The following is a 19,339-nucleotide window of genomic DNA, read 5'->3' as shown; positions in this document are numbered from 1 at the left end:
TATCAGTTTTTGACAGACGTTCTGCAACATTTTGTTGACTCTTTTTCTCCAGGTATGTCGAGGATGTCATCTAGGCAAACCGGTTTCAAACCCTGCGGCTCTGGTCACTGACCCACAACTCATTTGTGGTGTCTGGAGTGCAGCCACAACTACTAGTTGTGCTCTGATTGCTGGGCTACGTTGCCGAAGGCTTTGAGGAAGCAGTCCCTGAAGCTGCCAGCGGCCCAGCATGTAATTCCGTGGAGCATTTTAGGGGTCTAAAATCCTTTGTTCCATTCCAATTTGTCAGGGCATTCAGGTAAGTGGCACAGATGGTGTCCTTGCTGACTGGTGTCTGCCAGCCGAGATGCTGTTCTGACTACTTAGGGTGAGAGCCTTTTGATTTCAGGAGACCCAGAACAAAAGCCTGTCCGGGAAGAGGATGTAACACACCCTCCCTCAAGATGACCTGCTGATTATTCTCCGTAGGCCAGCAAGCTTCAAAGAGCTGCCACCTTTGGAACACGAATCTGGCTCCCCTCTCAGGAAAGGGAGCTGCCCTCCTTTGTCCAGGACCCCCTTGGCACCTGAACAAATTAGCTAGTCAGGTAAGTGTGCCACCTCGAGGCTAGTACCACCTCTAAGGTGGTCTACCGTGGACACAGTTTTGCAGAAGTAGCCATCTTGATGGTATTCTTAAAAATTCTGGGACAGGGTTAAGCCCACTTCACACAGGAAGTGGTCACATAGGAGGTGTAGTGACCCCAAGTTCAGTAGCCCATTGGATACAACCCTACACTTCCCTAAAGCCCCTACATTCAGTATTTAGGATTGCCCCTGATACCAGAGAAGCAGATCCAGAGTATATAAGAAGAGATAGGACACAAAGGAGCCATAAAAGCAGAGAGAGGAGAAGAAGCAGCTGACCTGGTACCTACCCTGCTAGCCCGTCTGCATCTTCCGTCAAAAACTGTGCAAAAGCCAACTCGTCCTGCAGCTGTTGACTCCACAAACTTGGGAGGACTGCCTGCCTTCAAAAAAGACTCAAGACCTCCTGTGAACAGCGGACCTGTTCTGAAGAAACTTCGGAAGAGAAGACTGAGACCTCCTGAACTGCCAAAACCCAAAGTCGCCACACCTGTCTCCTCCGGCATGAGTTGAAGTGGGCCACTGGTGTCAACAAGGGTCCCCAGCCCTCCAGAGTTTGAGTCCATCATGGGTTCACCCCTCCTGGACTCCCAAACGCCGCCTGCAGCCTCTACACGCAGGCCCTTTCAACCACAACTGCTCCAGTAAGGAGAAACCAGACGCCAAGGATACCCCATCACCCGTTGTCCCTGGGCCAAAAGTGCCCCTGAGCATCTCAAGCCTTGAACCTCCTGGCTGGTTCAGCCCGACTGGCCTGCAGCCTCTTTTCCGCAGTGACCGAACTTTATTTAAATATATTCCAAATGAATTGCAGTGTCGACTTTTTGAACTGAAAAGAATTTATATTTAAAAATGTACTTACCTAAAATATTTTTCTCTGATGCCTAAACATATATAAATATACTTGCTAGTTTTATAAATTGGTTCTGATCTCCTCCTTGAGTTGTTCGTATAATTAATCAGTGTTTGTATTTGCGAATGTCTTGCACTCCTCTGTGTTAAGCCTAAGGCTGTTCGACCACACTACCCACTATTCAAGCACTTTGAGATTGCATAGCAAGCTCCTGTCCACTCATGAGGGAACCCCATGACTCTTTACTCGATATATCAGATTCTTTTTTTTTTTTTTTATTTTTTTTTTTTTTAAACCTTTATTGAACAATGAAAGCTCACAAATACTGGCCTACAACCCCACGGGCTGGCCAGAACAGAATGGTCAAATAACCAGCATACAAAAAGAAGATCTGCACAGGATATAACATCAGGAGCACTGGTGAAGCAATAAAAACCATCGAGCGTTCAGCAAGAGCAGGATAATAAAGGTTAATTTTCTAGCACGGGGAGGGGACCAAAGGAATAACGGGCCGTATATGAGAGTACAAGGGAGGGACCGCGGCAAGCCGCCATTTTATAAACACAACGTAAGAAAATGAAGCCATATAATCAAATCTAGCAAAGGACAGAAACCGAATCAGACCATCAAATAGCGACAGTGGCAACAGTCAATCGCGCTCACTCACCTCCGCCGCTACCCGAACAAAGAAGACGTGGTCAAAAAGCCCCATCACAAAGACTATGCAATACGCACCCCAACGGAAAAAGGGGACCTCCATAAAGGAGGAAGGGAAAGAGGGAGAAAAAGACAACAAAAGGAACACCCGCCAGACCATGCACCCCCAGGGGGAAAAACAGGACAATAAAACCGGCATGCGATGTAACAGAAACACGATACCAGAATAGGCAGCAAACCACAATCAGCCACACACCGGAAGAAGGACAGAAAACCCCCGGGGGAGATACGAGGTGACAGAGTCCCGAAAAAGTGAATACACAAGAGCCATAGAACAAAAAAGGGAAAATAAGGGGGGAAAAAGACCCCCCCGACACAAACAGACCCACCCTTAAGCCCACCCTGCACCCCTGCAGAAGGCTACGGCCTACCCCCCCCGCAGCGTGCCTGTCGCCCTAAGTAGAACCCGAAATATAGTGGAGCAAGAAAAGTTGGAATTAAAAGACAAAAAAGGGGGGGGGAGGGAAGGAAGGGAAGGAAAGAAGGGAGTAAAGACATACAAACATACACACGGGGGAGGGCCAAAGACAGGAGTAAACGCATCCATCCACCCGCCCGGGTTAAAGGTCCAAGTCCTCGGGAAGCCAAAGAGTATCAGGCCAAAGTCCAGGAGCACTAACCAGTTACACAGAACCATATCAGGACACAGAGATCATCCAAACCGTTCATGAGCTACCGCATATAAGAGTCAGTTTTCATCAGCCCTGACCCTTTTTATCCAAAGCAGTAAGGGTCCGATCCAACGAGGACCCTGCCAGAAAGAACAGAAGGCAGGCAGCAGGAGAGTCCAACGGCAGTCCAAAAAAGTCACAGGAAGAAAAGCACGGAAGATCCAGGAAAATCAAAGAATGTAGCAAACGATGCAGGCACAGTTCCAAGGATATATCCATAAAAACCGACCCATCCGGGCCGGCACAGGAGACGTCATCGAGCAGTGGTGATTGAGAGGGACCAGGAGAATCATGAAAGTCCGGCAAAACAAAATCCAGCTCCCGGGCCAAGGGCAGAGGAGGCAGCACAGGAGGAGAAGGCGCCATCAGGTTGCGCACCTCCGGGGCGGCAGCCGGGGCCGAGTCCGCCAGGAGAGTACCAGCCACACCCCGCGATATCAATGCCTCATCCGGTCGTGGGGGCCCGGGAGGCCCGCAGTGAGGAACCGTCTCCAGAGCCAGGAGTGGCGCGGCCACCGAGAGCCGCCAGGATAGCAGGATGTTTAAGATCCCCTTAAGTGCAGGAAAACCTTCACAGTATCCGACACCCGGGCCTTGCGGCGGGCCCCCAGTGCTCGTCCGGGCCCGGCCCAAACAAATGGGGTTGGTCGCCATCTTGAGAGCCCGAACAGGCCGCGCGGCCAACAACCTCCGCCGGGGCGGCAGTCAAGCAGATGAAGTCCCGCCGACAGGCAGAAGAACACCCCGGACAGGAAGGGGGGCCACCAGAAGAAGGGGATTCGCCGGCCCCCCAATGTCGCCAGTCCCGTTCTCCGAGTCCGGGCGGCAAAGAACAAAATGGCCGGACCGGAGAACAAAGGGGGAGGAAGCTGAACACACGAGGAACCCCAATAATGAAGGGCAGCGTCACCATCCAAGGCTGCCGCCACACAGGAGTCTCTCAGCCAGGAACCTCCGGCTCACACGAACAGCGGCCCTCCAATCACCTCCAGCGCGCCCCGAAGGGCAAGCCCGCAGGCTGCATCCGGCCCAGGAGCCGGGACGAAGAACCAGGCCAGTCCGCTCTCGAGTCCCGGGAATGGTCGGGGGCACTGCACCGGACCCACAGCAGCCAGGACAACCGGAACAAGTGGTAAGTGCCTGCAGTGCGTCGTAGTAGTACCACACAGCAAGGAGGGCTTCCCGGGGCAGGATAAATGCAGGATAAATGTGAAAAACACAGGCGGGCGAACGGAGCCGAGCTAAAGCGCGGCCATCTCGGTCGCGAGCTAGGCTCCTCCCCCGATATATCAGATTCTTGATGTATCATATAAAGAGCCAGCTTTCTGCAGCCACCTTTTCTTAACTACGTTCAAATTTCCTTGATGGTAGCTAGGAAACTCCTTATTTAAAGTGTTCTGGCATTTCACACATGCTAGAACATAGTCTCCTTATTACAAATTGAGAGAATACCTATGGTGAAAATCTTTGATTACAAGTACGTAACTACTCTTTCCTCGCTTGGAGCAACTGCTTTCCACATTTGTTTGCTGAAGGAGAAACAGTTTGACATGATTTTTTGCAAGTCTTACTCAGATTGGTCTGATCATTTCAGCTTCCACTATATGGTATTCTAAATTCCAAAATAAAGTCCAGTAAATGGTAATATTTGGTTTTACGTTGGCACCAGGAAATTTGGTACAGTTTGTTAGCTAATAGATTAATAGGCTTAATCAATTTGCTAATCTCAGTGGAAATGTACGGAATTGTGAAGACACCTCTACAAAATAGCTTGAAAACAAAGGTGTTTTTAATGTTAAAATGACTATGCACATGTTTTGGCATGTAATCTGAACATGCATTCTGAAATATGTTAATATGCTGAACGCTAAAGGTGAAAACTGAGTACTAAAGGAGGAGTAAGCAATGTAGCATTTGGTTTCTCTTTAATATTGTCATTAATGGCCCTACTGTATTGCTTAGTTTGCGGACAAGTATTTGCCAGGCCATTATGGAAATATGGACTTTGTATGCACAAATGTGTTCAGTTGCCTTAGTTGTACATCTCTCAATATTTTCAATTTCTAGATATGGAGTAATTATTGTTGGAAATCCGAAGGCTTTGTCTAAACAACCTCTTTGGAATCATCTTCTGAATTACTACAAAGAGCAGAAGGTATTGGTTGAAGGACCACTAAACAACCTTCGAGAAAGCCTTATGCAGTTCAGCAAGCCTCGTAAACTTGTTAATACAATAAATCCGGTAAGGACTTTATAACTATTTTCATTACAAACAAAATGCAAATATTTTGTATATATCTACTAAAGTTATGTACCAGTTATCCTGTTGCCACGTCTGCTTTATTCATACGTTCGTAGGTAGTATATTTGAAAGAAGACCCAGAGCCTGCCCAGCGGGGTTGTCTTTTAGCTGGCAATTTGTTATTAACAGTGCCAAGGAAGATGAGCCTTACTTTCAGCTTCTAAATACATTGATCTGATCATTTCTCCTTCAGCAGTTATTAGTATCTTTGACACCAATCGAGCACCCTCAATGTCGATGAATTCTGAAGATGCCTCAAAACCTTACCACATTTTATTATGTGTACTACGCTTTCTACTTTGTGGCTGAGCACTCGAATTGAATGGTTGAATTTGGGATGGTGTTTTAAGGAGATGGTGGGAATAGAACGATGGGTACAGTGCAGGTTCTTATAATCACTGTAAGAAGCTGGCTCTTTATATAGTGGATCAAAACAAGGAGCAGTGTGTAAAGAGTCCAGGAAAACCCCAGTTGGTTTACAGAGGCACAAATGATCACCCAAAAGCTCTTTTTTATGGTAGTGAGGGCAATCAGTTAGGCTTATCAGAGGGTAGTGCTAAACATTAGTTGACACACACAGAGGTAATACATGAGACACACACTCGAGAATATATCAAAGACCAATTTTAAATAGTCTTATTTTTACATACATTTTGATACCTAGAACTTCGATAGCAAGTGAGTACTTCTTAAAATGTTGATTTTAGCAGGTAATTAAAATGTTCATTTGAATGCGTCTTTACACACAATGCTTTCCTGTGGGTGAAAAGGCATGTGTAGCAAACAATTAGTTGTGCTCAGTTTCTGGGGGTCTCTTTCAGGACTTAGGGACGTAAGGGGTCCAGGTCCAAAGTCCTACCAGTAGATTGTTACCAGCCCTGGGCATCTGGGTGCAGAGATGCTGGTCGCGTTGGTAGCTGTGCGTGCTACACCGGTAAAAAGGAGGGGGGCTTAAAAACTGGCTGCAGAGGGGGACTTTGGGACAAGTTAGGGAGCTCCCAGTGGGGGGGGGGGGGGGGGGGGGGGTTGGGGGGGGGCGGCTCAGGTCGCAAGGGTCCTGGGGACATGGGAGTACAGTTGGTTTGTCGGTACCCAGGCTGGGGCGCTCGGGTGCAGAGTGGGGCTATATGTGCCTTGGGACCTCGCGGTCGTCTATCTCGCCAGTCAAGGGTGCAAAAATAGGACAGCTGGGCGACTCTGGAAGTGGGTCTCTGTGGTGCTGACGTCCCTCCACGGCTGCTTCGTCTTGGAGTCGTTGAAGGTGGTTGCATTTTTTAAATTGTCTTCACATCAGTTAGCCCACCTTAGAAGTGTACTAGCCAGAGCGGGGGACTGGCCTCCTGACTAGCTAATCCCCCCCCCCCTGTCCCCCCCCCCCCCCCTGTCCTGGTGCTATATGAAGCTGGGGCAGGGGGGGCCATTTCCCTTATCTGGGGAAGCCTTTGGTTGCATATCAAAGGCGGCAGAGGCCTTCAACGCCTCAGGCCTCGATATGCTGATCAGATAGCCATCCTGCATGGAGAAGGTGATATAACCTCTTGTCAAACTAGGCAGTTCCTGCTCTGAGTGCGGGCTCTCATCTGCAGGGGTTCAGAAACTGGTTTGTGGTGGCAGACTAGTCTACACCATCCAGTCAGCACACTAGCAATCGGTAGGTTTTCACCTCTAAGGTGTCCTCTGGGTGCACATATTAATAAATCCATCACTAGAATCAGTGGGGGTTTATTAGTATGAGATGTTTGCTATTAAAGTTCTCTGGTTTCAGTCAAGCCTCAAACAAAAAGACAGAACTAGTTCCCTAAAAGTAGTGCAGTGAGTAGTGGAAGCTTAGAAGCCAGCCAATCAGATGGTAAAGAGATTATGCTCTAGGGAAGGGAAAACACAGTTGATAAGCTGGGACAAGAAATGCTGTAGAATAAGAATCAATCAAATGAACGCCTGTAAAGCCAACCAATAGTCTCGTACCCACCATGGAGAGCACAGGTTCCTCAATGCGTTATTGAACATAAAGCTTCTGACTTGGAAATTAACTTTGCTCGTTAAATTGAGTCTTTTTTTCGTTTTGAAATGGGTTTCTTTTTTTAACCTAGATAGGGTGGTTGTCTTAAGCAGTATTTAGTTATTTTTAGGCGTTTAATTTTAAGTCTTTTAATATGAAACATTTTTCAGGATTCTGGTCTTATTTGACTTATCTATTCATTCCATAGAAATGTTAGCTTGTTCAAGAAGAGCTCCACAATTATACTGTGATACATCCTGAAAAATTAGGTTTGGCCTTGCTTGCCTTCAATTGCACGCTGGCTTAAGTACTGCATCTTTCACTATTATATACTTCCACTGAGTGTGTCCTTACTCAGCTATTTCACCTTCTCACATTTGTGCTTATTAGTTAGATATATCCGAGTAGGTTTCCGGGCAGCTCTGTATTAATACTTAAAGGTAACATTAATGCCTGTTCTCTCTTTTGGTACAGATACTTGATTTTTGTAAAGATTATTTTTTGTATCCTGTGTTGTTGAACCATGTTGCCCGCTTATTTTGCCCCCTGGTCTTCTATCCTGCATAGAAATGTAATGTTTGGCGATTTGACCATTCATTATCAGAAGTATAGTGAAGTTCATGGACTGAAATCACAGGCAGTAAGACACTGTTCCTCCTGGATTGAGTGGTGCCTGGATGTCTTTTTTTACTATTTCCTATCTTGTCTTTTATCATTCTAGGGTGCCCGATTTATGACAACAGCCATGTATGATGCCCGTGAAGCAATTATCCCTGGTTCAGTTTATGACAGAAGCGGTCAAGGTGAGTAAATCATTTTTTCTACTGAATGCCTTGTCAATTATAGTTTTTCTTTCACTTGACCAATATGGTCTACTCTTTGGGTTCAGTAGTCTTATTTATTTCTTCAATTTGTCCAGAGACTCTTTAGAAAAGATTACAGATGAGTACTTTTGAGTTGATGTTGAATGCCCTTCCTTCAAACTTGAGTGTTTGTTTACTTTTGCGTCATAGCAGATGTTCTTATGACAATGTTTTTTACTCAACGTTTGTTGATATTTAGAACCTTCCAGTCACTTTTTGCGATTACAAAAAGGGCCACCATTTTGAATTTACATTATGAAAGTGGAAGAGAATAACTCCTTTAAGTTTAGTTGTACTTTACTTTTTGGTAGGGGCAATATTAATTATGTAAGCTTTTTTGTATAGCTCTCTCCCCCGGTGTGATTTTTAAGATCCTGTCGGTAGTACAGTCGGTACTTTGGATTATGTTCCTATCTCCATGACTTCTATTTGGGTCAGACAGTACACAAAGTCACAGATAAGGGGTCTGAATAGTGAAGTGAGCAGATGAGTTTAAGTATACCTTATACTCAAGGTAACATTGTATACCTCATTGCAGTTGTTCAGATCCACCATTATTGCAGGGCCTAGAACAAACTGGTAATGTTGTCTTGTTGATATCTTACATTTAATGAAATAATACAGGACCTCCAGTTCACATTGTAGAAAAGTGCCCCTTTTTGATATGGCTACCCCACTTTTGCCTGGTATTTGATGCAATGTTGACAGAAGTGCACTGGGGACCTGCTGTCAAGGTCCTCAGTGCCAAATCTCTTTACCTAAAACTGTACAATTGTTCCCCCAGTTGGCCATATCTTTAGCACCCCTGTAAGTCCCTAGTAAATGGGACCCAGTGCATGGGTACTAAAGAGTGTCCCTAAGGGCTGCATCATGTATTGTGCCACCCTAAGGGACCTTTCACCTTTACTCCTGCAGGCTGCTGGTCTTGGTGCAGATAAAAGTGAAAACACAACATGGCACACTTCCCTGTGTCTGTGAACACTGCAGGCAGTATACGTAAGCCACTGCTACAGCAGGCATTACAGCCCTAAGGCTGGGTACACTATCTACATATGTGGGCATATCTGCATGAGCAAATATGCCCCTGTTATGTGTTAGGTATCACAAGTTAACAGGGAAGCCATTTTAAGTACATGTGCTGGACACTGGTAAAAACGAGTTCCCCAGCTGCATGATGTTTTTACTGAAATCTTTAGTGTTTGGTATCAAACCAACCTTACCACCGTATAGTAATACATCCGCTAGAATCAGGGTGAGTTTATTAATACATGCACCCAAAGGGCACCTTAGATGTGCCACCTAAAAACCTACCAGCCTCTGGTGTGCTGGCTGGTGTAGACCAGCCTGCCGAGCGTACGGTCTCTGAGGGCAGAAACAAAGCCCTGCTCTGGCTGGACATGTTATCGCCTCCTCCAAGCAGTATGGCTAAGTGATCAGCATATCAAGGCAGGAGGCTTCAGAGGCCTCTACTGCCTTTGATATGCAAGCTCTTTTTCCCCCAGACCTAGTATAGGCCACCTCCCTGCCCTGAGACCCATTTGGCACCAGGACAGGCTGGAAATTTAGATATGCAGGGAGACCTGGTGCACTACCAGGCCAGTCACACCCCTAAGGGGAGGTTCCTGATGTGCCCCACTTTTGGCAATACCTGGACACTCTACTCTGATTTGCCCACTCTACACAATATACCTCGTTTTGGTATATTTATAACAGGGTCAGCTTCCTACACACATCACCTTTGCCCCTAATATCAGTACCTGAAACTTTTTGTTTTGCGAAAAGCTTTTGTCAATGTTTGTGTTCATTGGACTTCAGAAGAGTAATCATCTCGGGCTCCATTCTGTTGCCCGTTTGATATTATTTTGCTTCCTAAGAGATGCTCTATAGCTGAAGGCACCCTTTAAAAAAAACTCTGTATCATGATTTAACAGTAAGTTCCGCTCCCTAAACCAATTTACCCCTCCAAACGGTCAACTGCATCTTTGCCCCTGGCCCGCCCTCTCCCTTGTGGCTAAGTTTGCACTCTTCAATTTTCACGCAGTACAAAGATAATGTTCAAGGAACTATTTTACATCTGAAAAGTAAAACAAAAAATCAGCACTCTTAATCTCTACTTTTAAAATTTTAAATAGTCCCTTGGCCCTTAACCATACATCAATACATGAAGTGATTGTTGACTGTAGCAGGAATATTTTAAATGAATTGGTTAGGAACTCTAGTGCAAACTAAATACCCGCCTATTTTTAGGTCTCGGCCTAGTGTTACACTGCGCAGCAGTGTTTGCGCAGCTGAGATTTTATGTCAACAGTATTGGGGGCTAAAACCCGCCCCTCTTCTCCATTGGCTGGCCTCGTAAGTGCTGGCCAGCCATTGGAGGAGAGGGGTGTCACTCCGTTTAAGCCCCGTCTTTTTGGGATTCGGGGATGTTTTTACTTTGTTTTCTTTCCTCTTCCCATTGGCTGGAATTTTACCTCCCATCCAATGTGAAGAGAAGAGAAAGAAAAACAAGCCCCCGAATCCCAAAATGACTGTTCCATTCTCCAAAGCATTTCCGCATGACCTCGGAGAAAGATGGTGGTCCTTTCCCCCTTGCGCTGTTCTTGTTAATTTATTTTACTATGATTGGCTGCTTAAATTTTGTAGTAAAGAAACGAGAATCATAACCCTCGCTACCATTTCCTTAATTGAACTGAAAATTATTAACGCATAAGCTAGAAAAGGTTTCATTCTATTCTCGCCAGTTGAGCTTGACTGGCGAGAGGAAGATCGCAGTTTATTTTGGCTTCTCAAATAAATTATTGAACCCGTTCAAGAAACTCTGCGTCTTCCTCACTACAATGTCATGTCTTTTCGCTAATGTGCGCGTTCAAACAGTGTTTACATCATCTGTTCCTGCGCCGGAAGAGGTCCGTCAAAAAGGTCCTCCAAGACGGAAGTAAACATGCATGCCATGCTCTTTGGGACGTAAACGGTAGTAGATGCTTTCCGCTCTGAGCTGGAAGTGCACAGGCGCGTGCCCGATGTGGGCATGCGCTGTGCTCCGGTCTCAAGATTGAGGGTAGCCGTTGGTATTACAGCCGGGAGCAGCTACAACAGAGCCCGTCCCGCCGAGGTATTACAGCCGGGAGCAGCTACAACAGAGTCCGTCCCGCCGAGGTATTACAGCCGGGAGCAGCTACAACAGAGCCCGTTCCGTCGAGCAGGGCTCGACGCTGATAAAGAAGGTTGGTAAGCCCTCAGTCAGCTGGGTGCTGCGGCCAGTGAAGCGCTGCTATGTGCATGCGTCTGGAGTTAGACGTTCCTAATACTAACTCATTCCTAATACTAACTCGCTGCTGGGAAAATTGCGCCGAGGCTCGGAAGTCATCTGGGGGTGCGCGAGGCAAGGAGGGGAGAGAGAGGCGCTGGAGCTGACTGTTGCCGGGAACTGGAGGCTCAGTCGGTCGGTAAGTGTGATTGACACGCGCTTGATGTTGGGGGATCTGTTTGGGCGATATGTTGGGGAACATCTGATGATGAACGATGTCTGTGATTTGTTTTGTGGGTCTTTGCGTTCTTGGTGTTTCAGGAGTATACCTCTTCCCCTTGTTAAATCCAAGCAGCAGATCCTGTTCCTTTGAAAGTGAACGGTGACAGCAGCGGTCGGACAGTCTGGTATTCCACATGACTGGGGTGGAATCTGCCGATAATACGACCCCAAACATAATTAAGAGGGATATTGCAATTTTAATGTAATTGTTCAAGCCCTTTCATAAAAACGGAAGTAGTTCTATTTGCTCTAACTGTCACCACAGGCATGATATCTTCCGATGCCAGTGTTTTTAACTTTCCGGGTGATAAGCAGCTCCTCGTGGTTAGAAAGGTGTGCTTCCTTCTGAAGGGTGCCCCGAGTAGGTAGCAATACAAAAGGGGATACAAAAGGGGATGATGGACGGAACGTTTGAGCAAATCAAACACTCACCCCCAGTCATCTGATCTGGGTTTAATCCATCACCATTCTTTAGCTCACTCAACCACCCCAGTTCAGACATGGCCATATGCAAATCAGTCTGACCCTGTGCCTCATGGGAACAGTCCAGCCCGAACTGCCAAGCCATGTCTTCCCTGGACCGGAAACCAGCATCCTGGGACCGGTTTCGGATTCATAATCCTCATCAGCCAGGCTATCTTGAATCCAGTGGCCAAGTGAGCAAGGGACTCACGTCTGAGCATACCCTGCCAACTTAGGGCGAACAAAGCGATACAAAAAATCCCCATTGGTTTTGCCGCAACTTAACTTTAGTTAAGCTTTTCAATGCTGCAGCTCATTGCCCAAACTGTGCCCCAATATAGCCCCCCTGCTGAAGAATTGCCCATCTTGGAAATAGCTTATGCAGCATACATAGCTTGCTCCCGCACATCAAATATTGGCATGCAATGAAGTATGTTGCATATGTAGTAATGCCATTACCCAAATGCAATGCTATTAAATCATAATGCTCACACTTGAAAGGCTTGATGTTAGGCCATACTGTTTAAATCCTGTAATAAAGATACATATATGAAATTGAATTCTGCTGGCCTATTTCAGTGACCCATGTGGTATGATAGTGATTTAAATATGTGGGCAAAACCTGCAGCCTCCTATTTCCACATACATATTCTGTGTAGTGACAGAGGAACTGAATTGACATTCTTAAATCAAAATATTAGAATAAATGATGTGTACATTATATTTAAGGCTCCCAGTTTTCCAATTTTACTGATTTTTACAGATAAATACAGACTGAAATCAATGCATTCCCTCTATTTTAAAAAGCGGGAAAGAACTGAAAATGGTGCTTCTTGTGAGACTCTTAATGATGTCTTTCATGAATTCCAGGCAAATGCTGAGCTGATGGACAGCATGGAGAGTTAATAAACAGGATGAGATTTCCTGAAATAGAGGCATATGTTAACCTATATTTGTAGTATAAAGCTAATATGTGCCTGTGATTGTAGTGTTTGGTTATGTGGCTGCTTAATTTGCTAAAACGTGATGGGCATCCATGTATAAGTGCACGTCTAAGTTAAATAAATGTGAAAATATACCATTGTATGTCTCCATTTATACTCCAAACGCATGATAAATATGGATAAATACCAGTAGGATGGGCAAAAAAGAAATCTGGATAAATGCAGACGGAAATGTTAAAAACATAAATACCATAAAACCGGGAGCCCTAGTTATATTCTAGTTTTATTCATCTGCTCTGTAACTTTTACACTGCTACCACTCCACTGGTCAGTAGAATAGCCATGATCTGCTAACCACATTTATTGTGTCTAGAGAGGATTATTCTTTGTGAAAAAATATTCATGTTGCACTTGGTTGGTCATCTGATATATATTTACTTAGTGATCCATGTTTTAAGTATGTCTAGGTATGCATGCATTTCCCCTAGTTACTCCCTGTTTTCTAGAAACCTTTGTAATATATTCTGACTAAACAGTTGAATTTTTTTCCCCCCACACAGGAAGGCCTTCAAATATGTACTTCCAAACTCATGATCAGATTGGCATGATAAGTTCTGGGCCAAGCCATGTGGCTGCTATGAACATTCCTATTCCTTTCAATCTTGTGATGCCACCAATGCCACCACCAGGATACTTTGGCCAGGCGAATGGTCCAGCTGCAGGTATACAAATTCATGCATTTTGTATTCACTAAAAGTCCAGATTGAAAAAGTTTGTCACGTTTTCTAGATCTCACCCCAGAGCTTGATTCAGTAGGGCCCTTTTCCTAGTTTTCTTTCCCACTAATCACTAGTTTTATTGCACATGTAGAAGCTGTAACTGTGAGCAAGCCTTGCACATTGAAGATAGACCACTGTCTATATGTACGCATTGCAAATAATGAACGTAACCTTTTTTAGGACTCACCTAAGCAGCGCATGCGCTCTTTCTCTCTTCAAGACATGCTGTTATCTATTCTGTAGGCTTAGAGCATGCTCACTGCTTTCCACTTTGTGTGCGCTTCCAAAACCTTGCTTTTCTGTTGTAAATCTCTTCTATTTGTCCCTCCTTTTGTTGTGTTGCTCCCACCCATGACAACTGACCCTATTACTTGAAGGCTTTCACTTCTGGCCATTTGGGCTGGGGACGCGGATCGCCCTGGATCCAGTGTCTTTGGAGTCTGTTTCTTCTGGACAGGTCAGGTGTCCACAATAGATTGGGGAATTTTTTTGAAGGCAGCAGTCCTCCCAGGGGTTTCAGAGGTTACTGTTGCATGACCGGTCGCAGGGTCGTTGAAGCTGGAGACAGGCCGGTAGGGCTGGGGCCAATGCATTTATCGTCTTCTGGCCTCTGCTTCAAGGTGTCTCTGCAGCTCTGTGGTCCAGGACTGGGGACGCCACCTAAATACTACATTTATGACCATTCTCAGAGAGGCATGTAAACCTACAACCAGGGTGTGTTACGCTGCAAAGTGGTAAAGATTTGTTTTCTACTGCTGTGGTAAACACATTGACCCCTTTGATGCAACTGTTTAAAACATAATCTGCTATCTACTACATTTGAAAACTATTGGACTAGCGTACACTTCAATACACCTACATCTAGCTGCAGTAGCAGACTACCTGGAAAAATAGACAACATTTCTCATTGTTCAAAGTACCAGTTATTAAGGCATTCATGGAAGGCCTTAAAACACTAGTTCCACCCAGGCTTCATCCTGCACCTGCCTTGAAGCTTAACATTTTACTTACCAGACTTGAAGGACCACTATTTGAACTCTTGCATAATTGCCCTCTCCAATTCCTATCTTGGAAGGTAGCCTTTTTAGTAGCCATCACTTCTCGTAGACATGTCAGTGAGCTCCAGGCACTAACCTTGGAAGTTAAAATAACTTTTCTTCTATCTGCACAGAGATAGGGTAGTCTTATGAACAAACACAAAATTCCTTCCAAATGTAGTTTCTACTTTTCACCTGAAACAGGCAGTTGAATTACTGGTCGTCTTTTGCTACTTGAATCAGTTGCAGAAAGAACCCTTCCTACACTGGATGTTAAAAGAGCTTTAATGTACTATATTGACAGAACCAAAGAGTTTCATGAAATGAAACCACTCTTTGTGGGTTTATCGCCCCCTCACATGGGAAAGCCCATATCAAAACCCAGTATATCTAGATGGATAATTAAAAGCTTTCAGACATGTTACATTAAAGCTATAAGAAATGTGCCCACACCTCCTCTCTAACCGTAAAAGAGGAGCATCAGTGTCCTTCTTGGACAATATACCAATAGTTGAGATTTGTAAAGCAGCTACCTGTTCAACCCCACACACTTGCACTAAACATTGCGTGGATGTATTAGCATGCCAACAAGCAAATGTAGGACAGGCAGTGCTACTTACTCTTTTTCAAACCACTTCAACACCTACAGGTTAGCCACTGCTTTTGGAGGGCACTGCTTTATAGTGTATGCAGGGCATGTGTATCTACAGCCACACGTGCCATGGAATAGAATGTTACTTAACCTTGTAAGCATATGTTTGTGGCATGTAGTGCTGTAGAGTCACATGTGCCTGCCCTCCTCTCCAGAAACCTGTGGCCATTGTAGTACATAGATACACTATCATGTGCATGGTCTTCTTTTTACTAACACTTATGTTCGAGGCATGTGGGCTGCTGAAATTATATCTGTGCATAGATCGCCGCCTAGTGTTGGGTCCGGATGATTGCACATTGTTGTCCTGGAAGAGTCTTCGAAGTATCACGAGATAGGTGGCTCCTCCCTTGGACTACAATGCGCATGGGCATCCTCTCCATCTTCAGATTGTTTTTTACTGCCATTGGGTTCGGATGTACCTTCTTGACTCAAGTTCGGAATATACTTAAAACACTTTTCGCGAGGCCAAAAGGCCTTCGGGCGTCGGTATGGTCTCTCGTTCGGTGCCCGGTACTTCATCCAGTTCTTCGGACAGGACGTCGAAGGCCGTATTGCCTTTTTCGACAGCTAGGCCCCGACGAGCGTCGACGATGAAACGGAGCCCGTTCAAGAGATGCCCCGTCTGCAACTCCAAATACCCTCACATCGATGTGCACCCGGTGTGCAATAAGTGCCTATCCCCGGACCACGACGAGGCCAGCTGCATGGCCTGTTCCAAGTTCCGGTCGAAGAAAACACTTCGGCTTCGCCGCGCCGCGAGGCAGTCGGCCTAGCAAACAGCGCCAGAACCAGAAAATATCTTCGAGGCAGACGACATCGAGGGCGCCGATCAAGAGGATCCTGACCAGCAGTCGGACCCTGCATCGGAGCACGACTCGCATTATAGTGTGGACGAAGAACAAGACTACGTCCATGAGGAAGACATCGTCAAGGTAGGAGACGACGCAGAAGCCATCGGAGCCGTCGATGACGACTCAAGCGATGAGCAAGGCCCATCCGCAATCGCGGGGCCCGATACGGACACTATACTCTCTAAGGCTCAGGTCGAGGCATCGCCGGAAGGCCTTAGCCAAGATCTTTACCCGCATTCTATAGCCCCACGTCCAGGCCCGGCTAAGAATACTTATACAGAGCCATCGATCAATCAGCCACTTTCAGCGGCAAAACCGAAACCGACAGCAACTGTATCGAAACCGAAACTGCTGAAGTCAGTCCTCGGATCGACAGCCTCGGATTCGTCGGCTCCACCCCAATCTAAAAGTGTCATCAACCCTTCGGGGTCACAAGGGGGCGTCGACCCGAAACACGGGACGCCGAAGCCTGTCTCTGCCGTCAGGCACGTCGCGCTGACGCTGTCTACGTCCACGCCAAAGATGGCAACACTGGCAAAGGACTCAAGGCTAGGAAGACTGTCGATCCGAAACTTCCAGCCTCGGCGCCGATATCCAGCAAAGCCTTCGAGTTGAAAAGTGCACCCGACACGAAAGAGCACGTCGCGTCGAAGCAAAAAGGCGTACCTGTTGCGCACCGACAGCTCGAATCGACGCAGGGCCGCAAGCAGCCCGGTGATCCTACAAAGTTGGTCGGATCGAAGACTGCAACACCCTCAAAAAAGGTCGGTTCGTCTCCACTGCTTACACAACCTATTAAATATGGACTGCCCCCAACCGCTCGACCAAAACCCTTCGAGCCACAAAAGAGCACCAACACTACCAAGAAAGTGTCGGTAGTTTCAAGGACTCAGTCCGCTGAGGAGGATGTGATGTTCCAAGCACCCTCCTATGACAATCAGTCAAAACTGTTCATCGACTCGGATACTGGTAGACTCACCATTTACAAACGGAAAATAGTTCCAGAAACTCCTTTGGAGTCATACAAAATCCCTCTGAAAAGGAAAAGAGACTCTGCAACCTCACCTGTTCTTTCCGAGCCTGTGTAGTCCTATGAACAAGACTATTCCTATTCACCCACACGCACCTATGAGGATATAGGGGAGGGATACAATGAAGAGGAGTTAAATTATCCTGCTGACACAGATCAGGATGGACAGCAAACCTGGACTGACCCTGTTGACCCTGGTGAGCCACACACCACGCCTGACGTTCAGTCCTATACCATCAAAACCTCGCCTACTGAAGATACTGCTGCGTTTAACGCTTTAATTGAAAGGGCAGCCAAAAACCATGATGTGGACATGCATGCTGACCCAGTAGAGGAGGACTTTTTGTTTGATACTTTCTTGACCGCTGAAAGATCAGTAAAAATATTGCCTATGCTAAAGGGTGTCCTTAAACACGCTACTGACATCTTCAAGGAGACCACAAGGGCACGGGTTGTAAACCCAAGGATTGAAAAGAAGTACCGGCCTGCACCTGTGGACCCTACGTACATCATAGGCCAGCTCCCGTTGGACTCCCTCGTCGTGGCTAATGCTCGTAAGCGGGCAAACTCTCAAACCAGTGGTGATGCTCCCCCTCCGGACAAAGAATCCAAAATCTTTGAAGCATCTGGCAAGCGAGTAACGGCTCAAGCAGCAAATATTTGGAGGATCTCCAATACACAGGCCTTATTAGCCAGATACGATAGGGCACACTACGACACGTTGGAGCAGCTACTGCAACACCTGCCTGAGGCTTATAAGGAGGGAGCAGAAATGCTGATACAGGAGGGGAAATTAATTTCAAATGCGTCCATCAAGTGTGCGCTAGATGCAGCAGACACGGCAGCTAGGGCCATAAACATAAGTGTGATGCTTAGAAGGCATGCCTGGCTACGCATCTCTGGTTTTAAGCCGGAGATAAAAACTACTTTACTCAACCAGCCGGTTAACCCTGATTTTCTCTTTGGCCCTGATGTAGACACAACCCTTGAGAAAATTAAGAAAGACACTGAGACAGCAAAATCCATGGGGGCTCTGCAGTCACAACAGTTTAGGGGCAGTTCCTTTCGTCGCTCCGGTAACAGGGGAGCCTCCAGAGGTCAAGCATCACAAAAAGCCCAATACAACAGAGGGGGCACGCAGACCACCTATAACAAGAACAATAGGGGTGGCTATTGTGGGAACAGCACCAAAGGCAAAGGACGCGGAAATATTAATGCCAGATCCTCCGCCACCAATATACAGTGACGTCTTGTCACTGCCCCCCGACCATATAACACCAGTCGGGGGAAGACTCCAGCAGTTCCTGCCAGTCTGGGAAGGCATAACCACAGACAGGTGGGTGAGAGACCTTATCCAACACGGCTATTGTCTAGAACTAACCTCCACTCCACCCAACATACCCCCAAGACACCGTCCTATGTCCGCAGAGCACATGCACTTATTCCAGCAAGAAGTACTCTGCATGCTGCAAAAAGGGGCCATAGAACTCGTGCCTTTAAATCAGCAGGGTACAGGGGTGTACTCACTGTACTTCTTAATCCCAAAAAAGGACGGGTCTCTCAGGCCCATTCTAGACCTCAGACCCCTAAACCAGTACATCTTGTCAGACACATGCTGACTTTACATCAAGTACTACCATTGCTCAGTCAGGGAGACTTCCTAGCAACCCTAGACCTAAAAGACGCATATTTCCACATTCCCGTTTACCCAGCACACAGGAAATATCTCCGGTTCACCATAAACAACCAGCATTGCCAGTTCAAGGTCCTGCCTTTCGGGGTCACTACTGCCCCCAGGGTGTTCACCAAGTGCTTAGCGACAGTGGCGGCGCACCTTCGGAGACAACACATCCATGTCTATCCTTATCTGGACGACTGGCTTGTTCAAGCAAAGTCAGCCCAGCAATGTGCCAGCCACATGTCCCGCACAATTCACCTCCTACACAGTCTAGGATTTTCACTAAATTACCCAAAATCTCACCTTCAGCCCGCACATGTGCAACAGTACCTGGGTGCGACA

General features: G+C 46.4%; 1 protein-coding gene across 3 annotated transcripts in view; it reads left to right on the top strand.

The window, feature by feature from the left end:
• Positions 1-19,339, top strand: part of UPF1 (UPF1 RNA helicase and ATPase) — a 276,443-nt gene that overhangs the window by 220,426 nt on the left and 36,678 nt on the right. For all 3 annotated transcript variants that reach the window (XM_078669700.1, XM_078669698.1, XM_078669699.1), the window contains exons 19-21: positions 4,936-5,110; positions 7,891-7,972; positions 13,528-13,689. In XM_078669700.1, coding sequence (XP_078525826.1) covers positions 4,936-5,110; positions 7,891-7,972; positions 13,528-13,689 — 419 coding nt within the window. The remainder of the gene's footprint in view (positions 1-4,935; positions 5,111-7,890; positions 7,973-13,527; positions 13,690-19,339) is intronic.

Source organism: Lissotriton helveticus, chromosome 12 (assembly GCF_964261635.1).
Source record: "Lissotriton helveticus chromosome 12, aLisHel1.1, whole genome shotgun sequence".
NCBI lineage: Eukaryota > Metazoa > Chordata > Amphibia > Caudata > Salamandridae > Lissotriton > Lissotriton helveticus.
The sequence above is the reverse complement of the archived record's forward strand: the minus strand, read 5'-3'. Positions and strand labels throughout refer to the sequence as shown.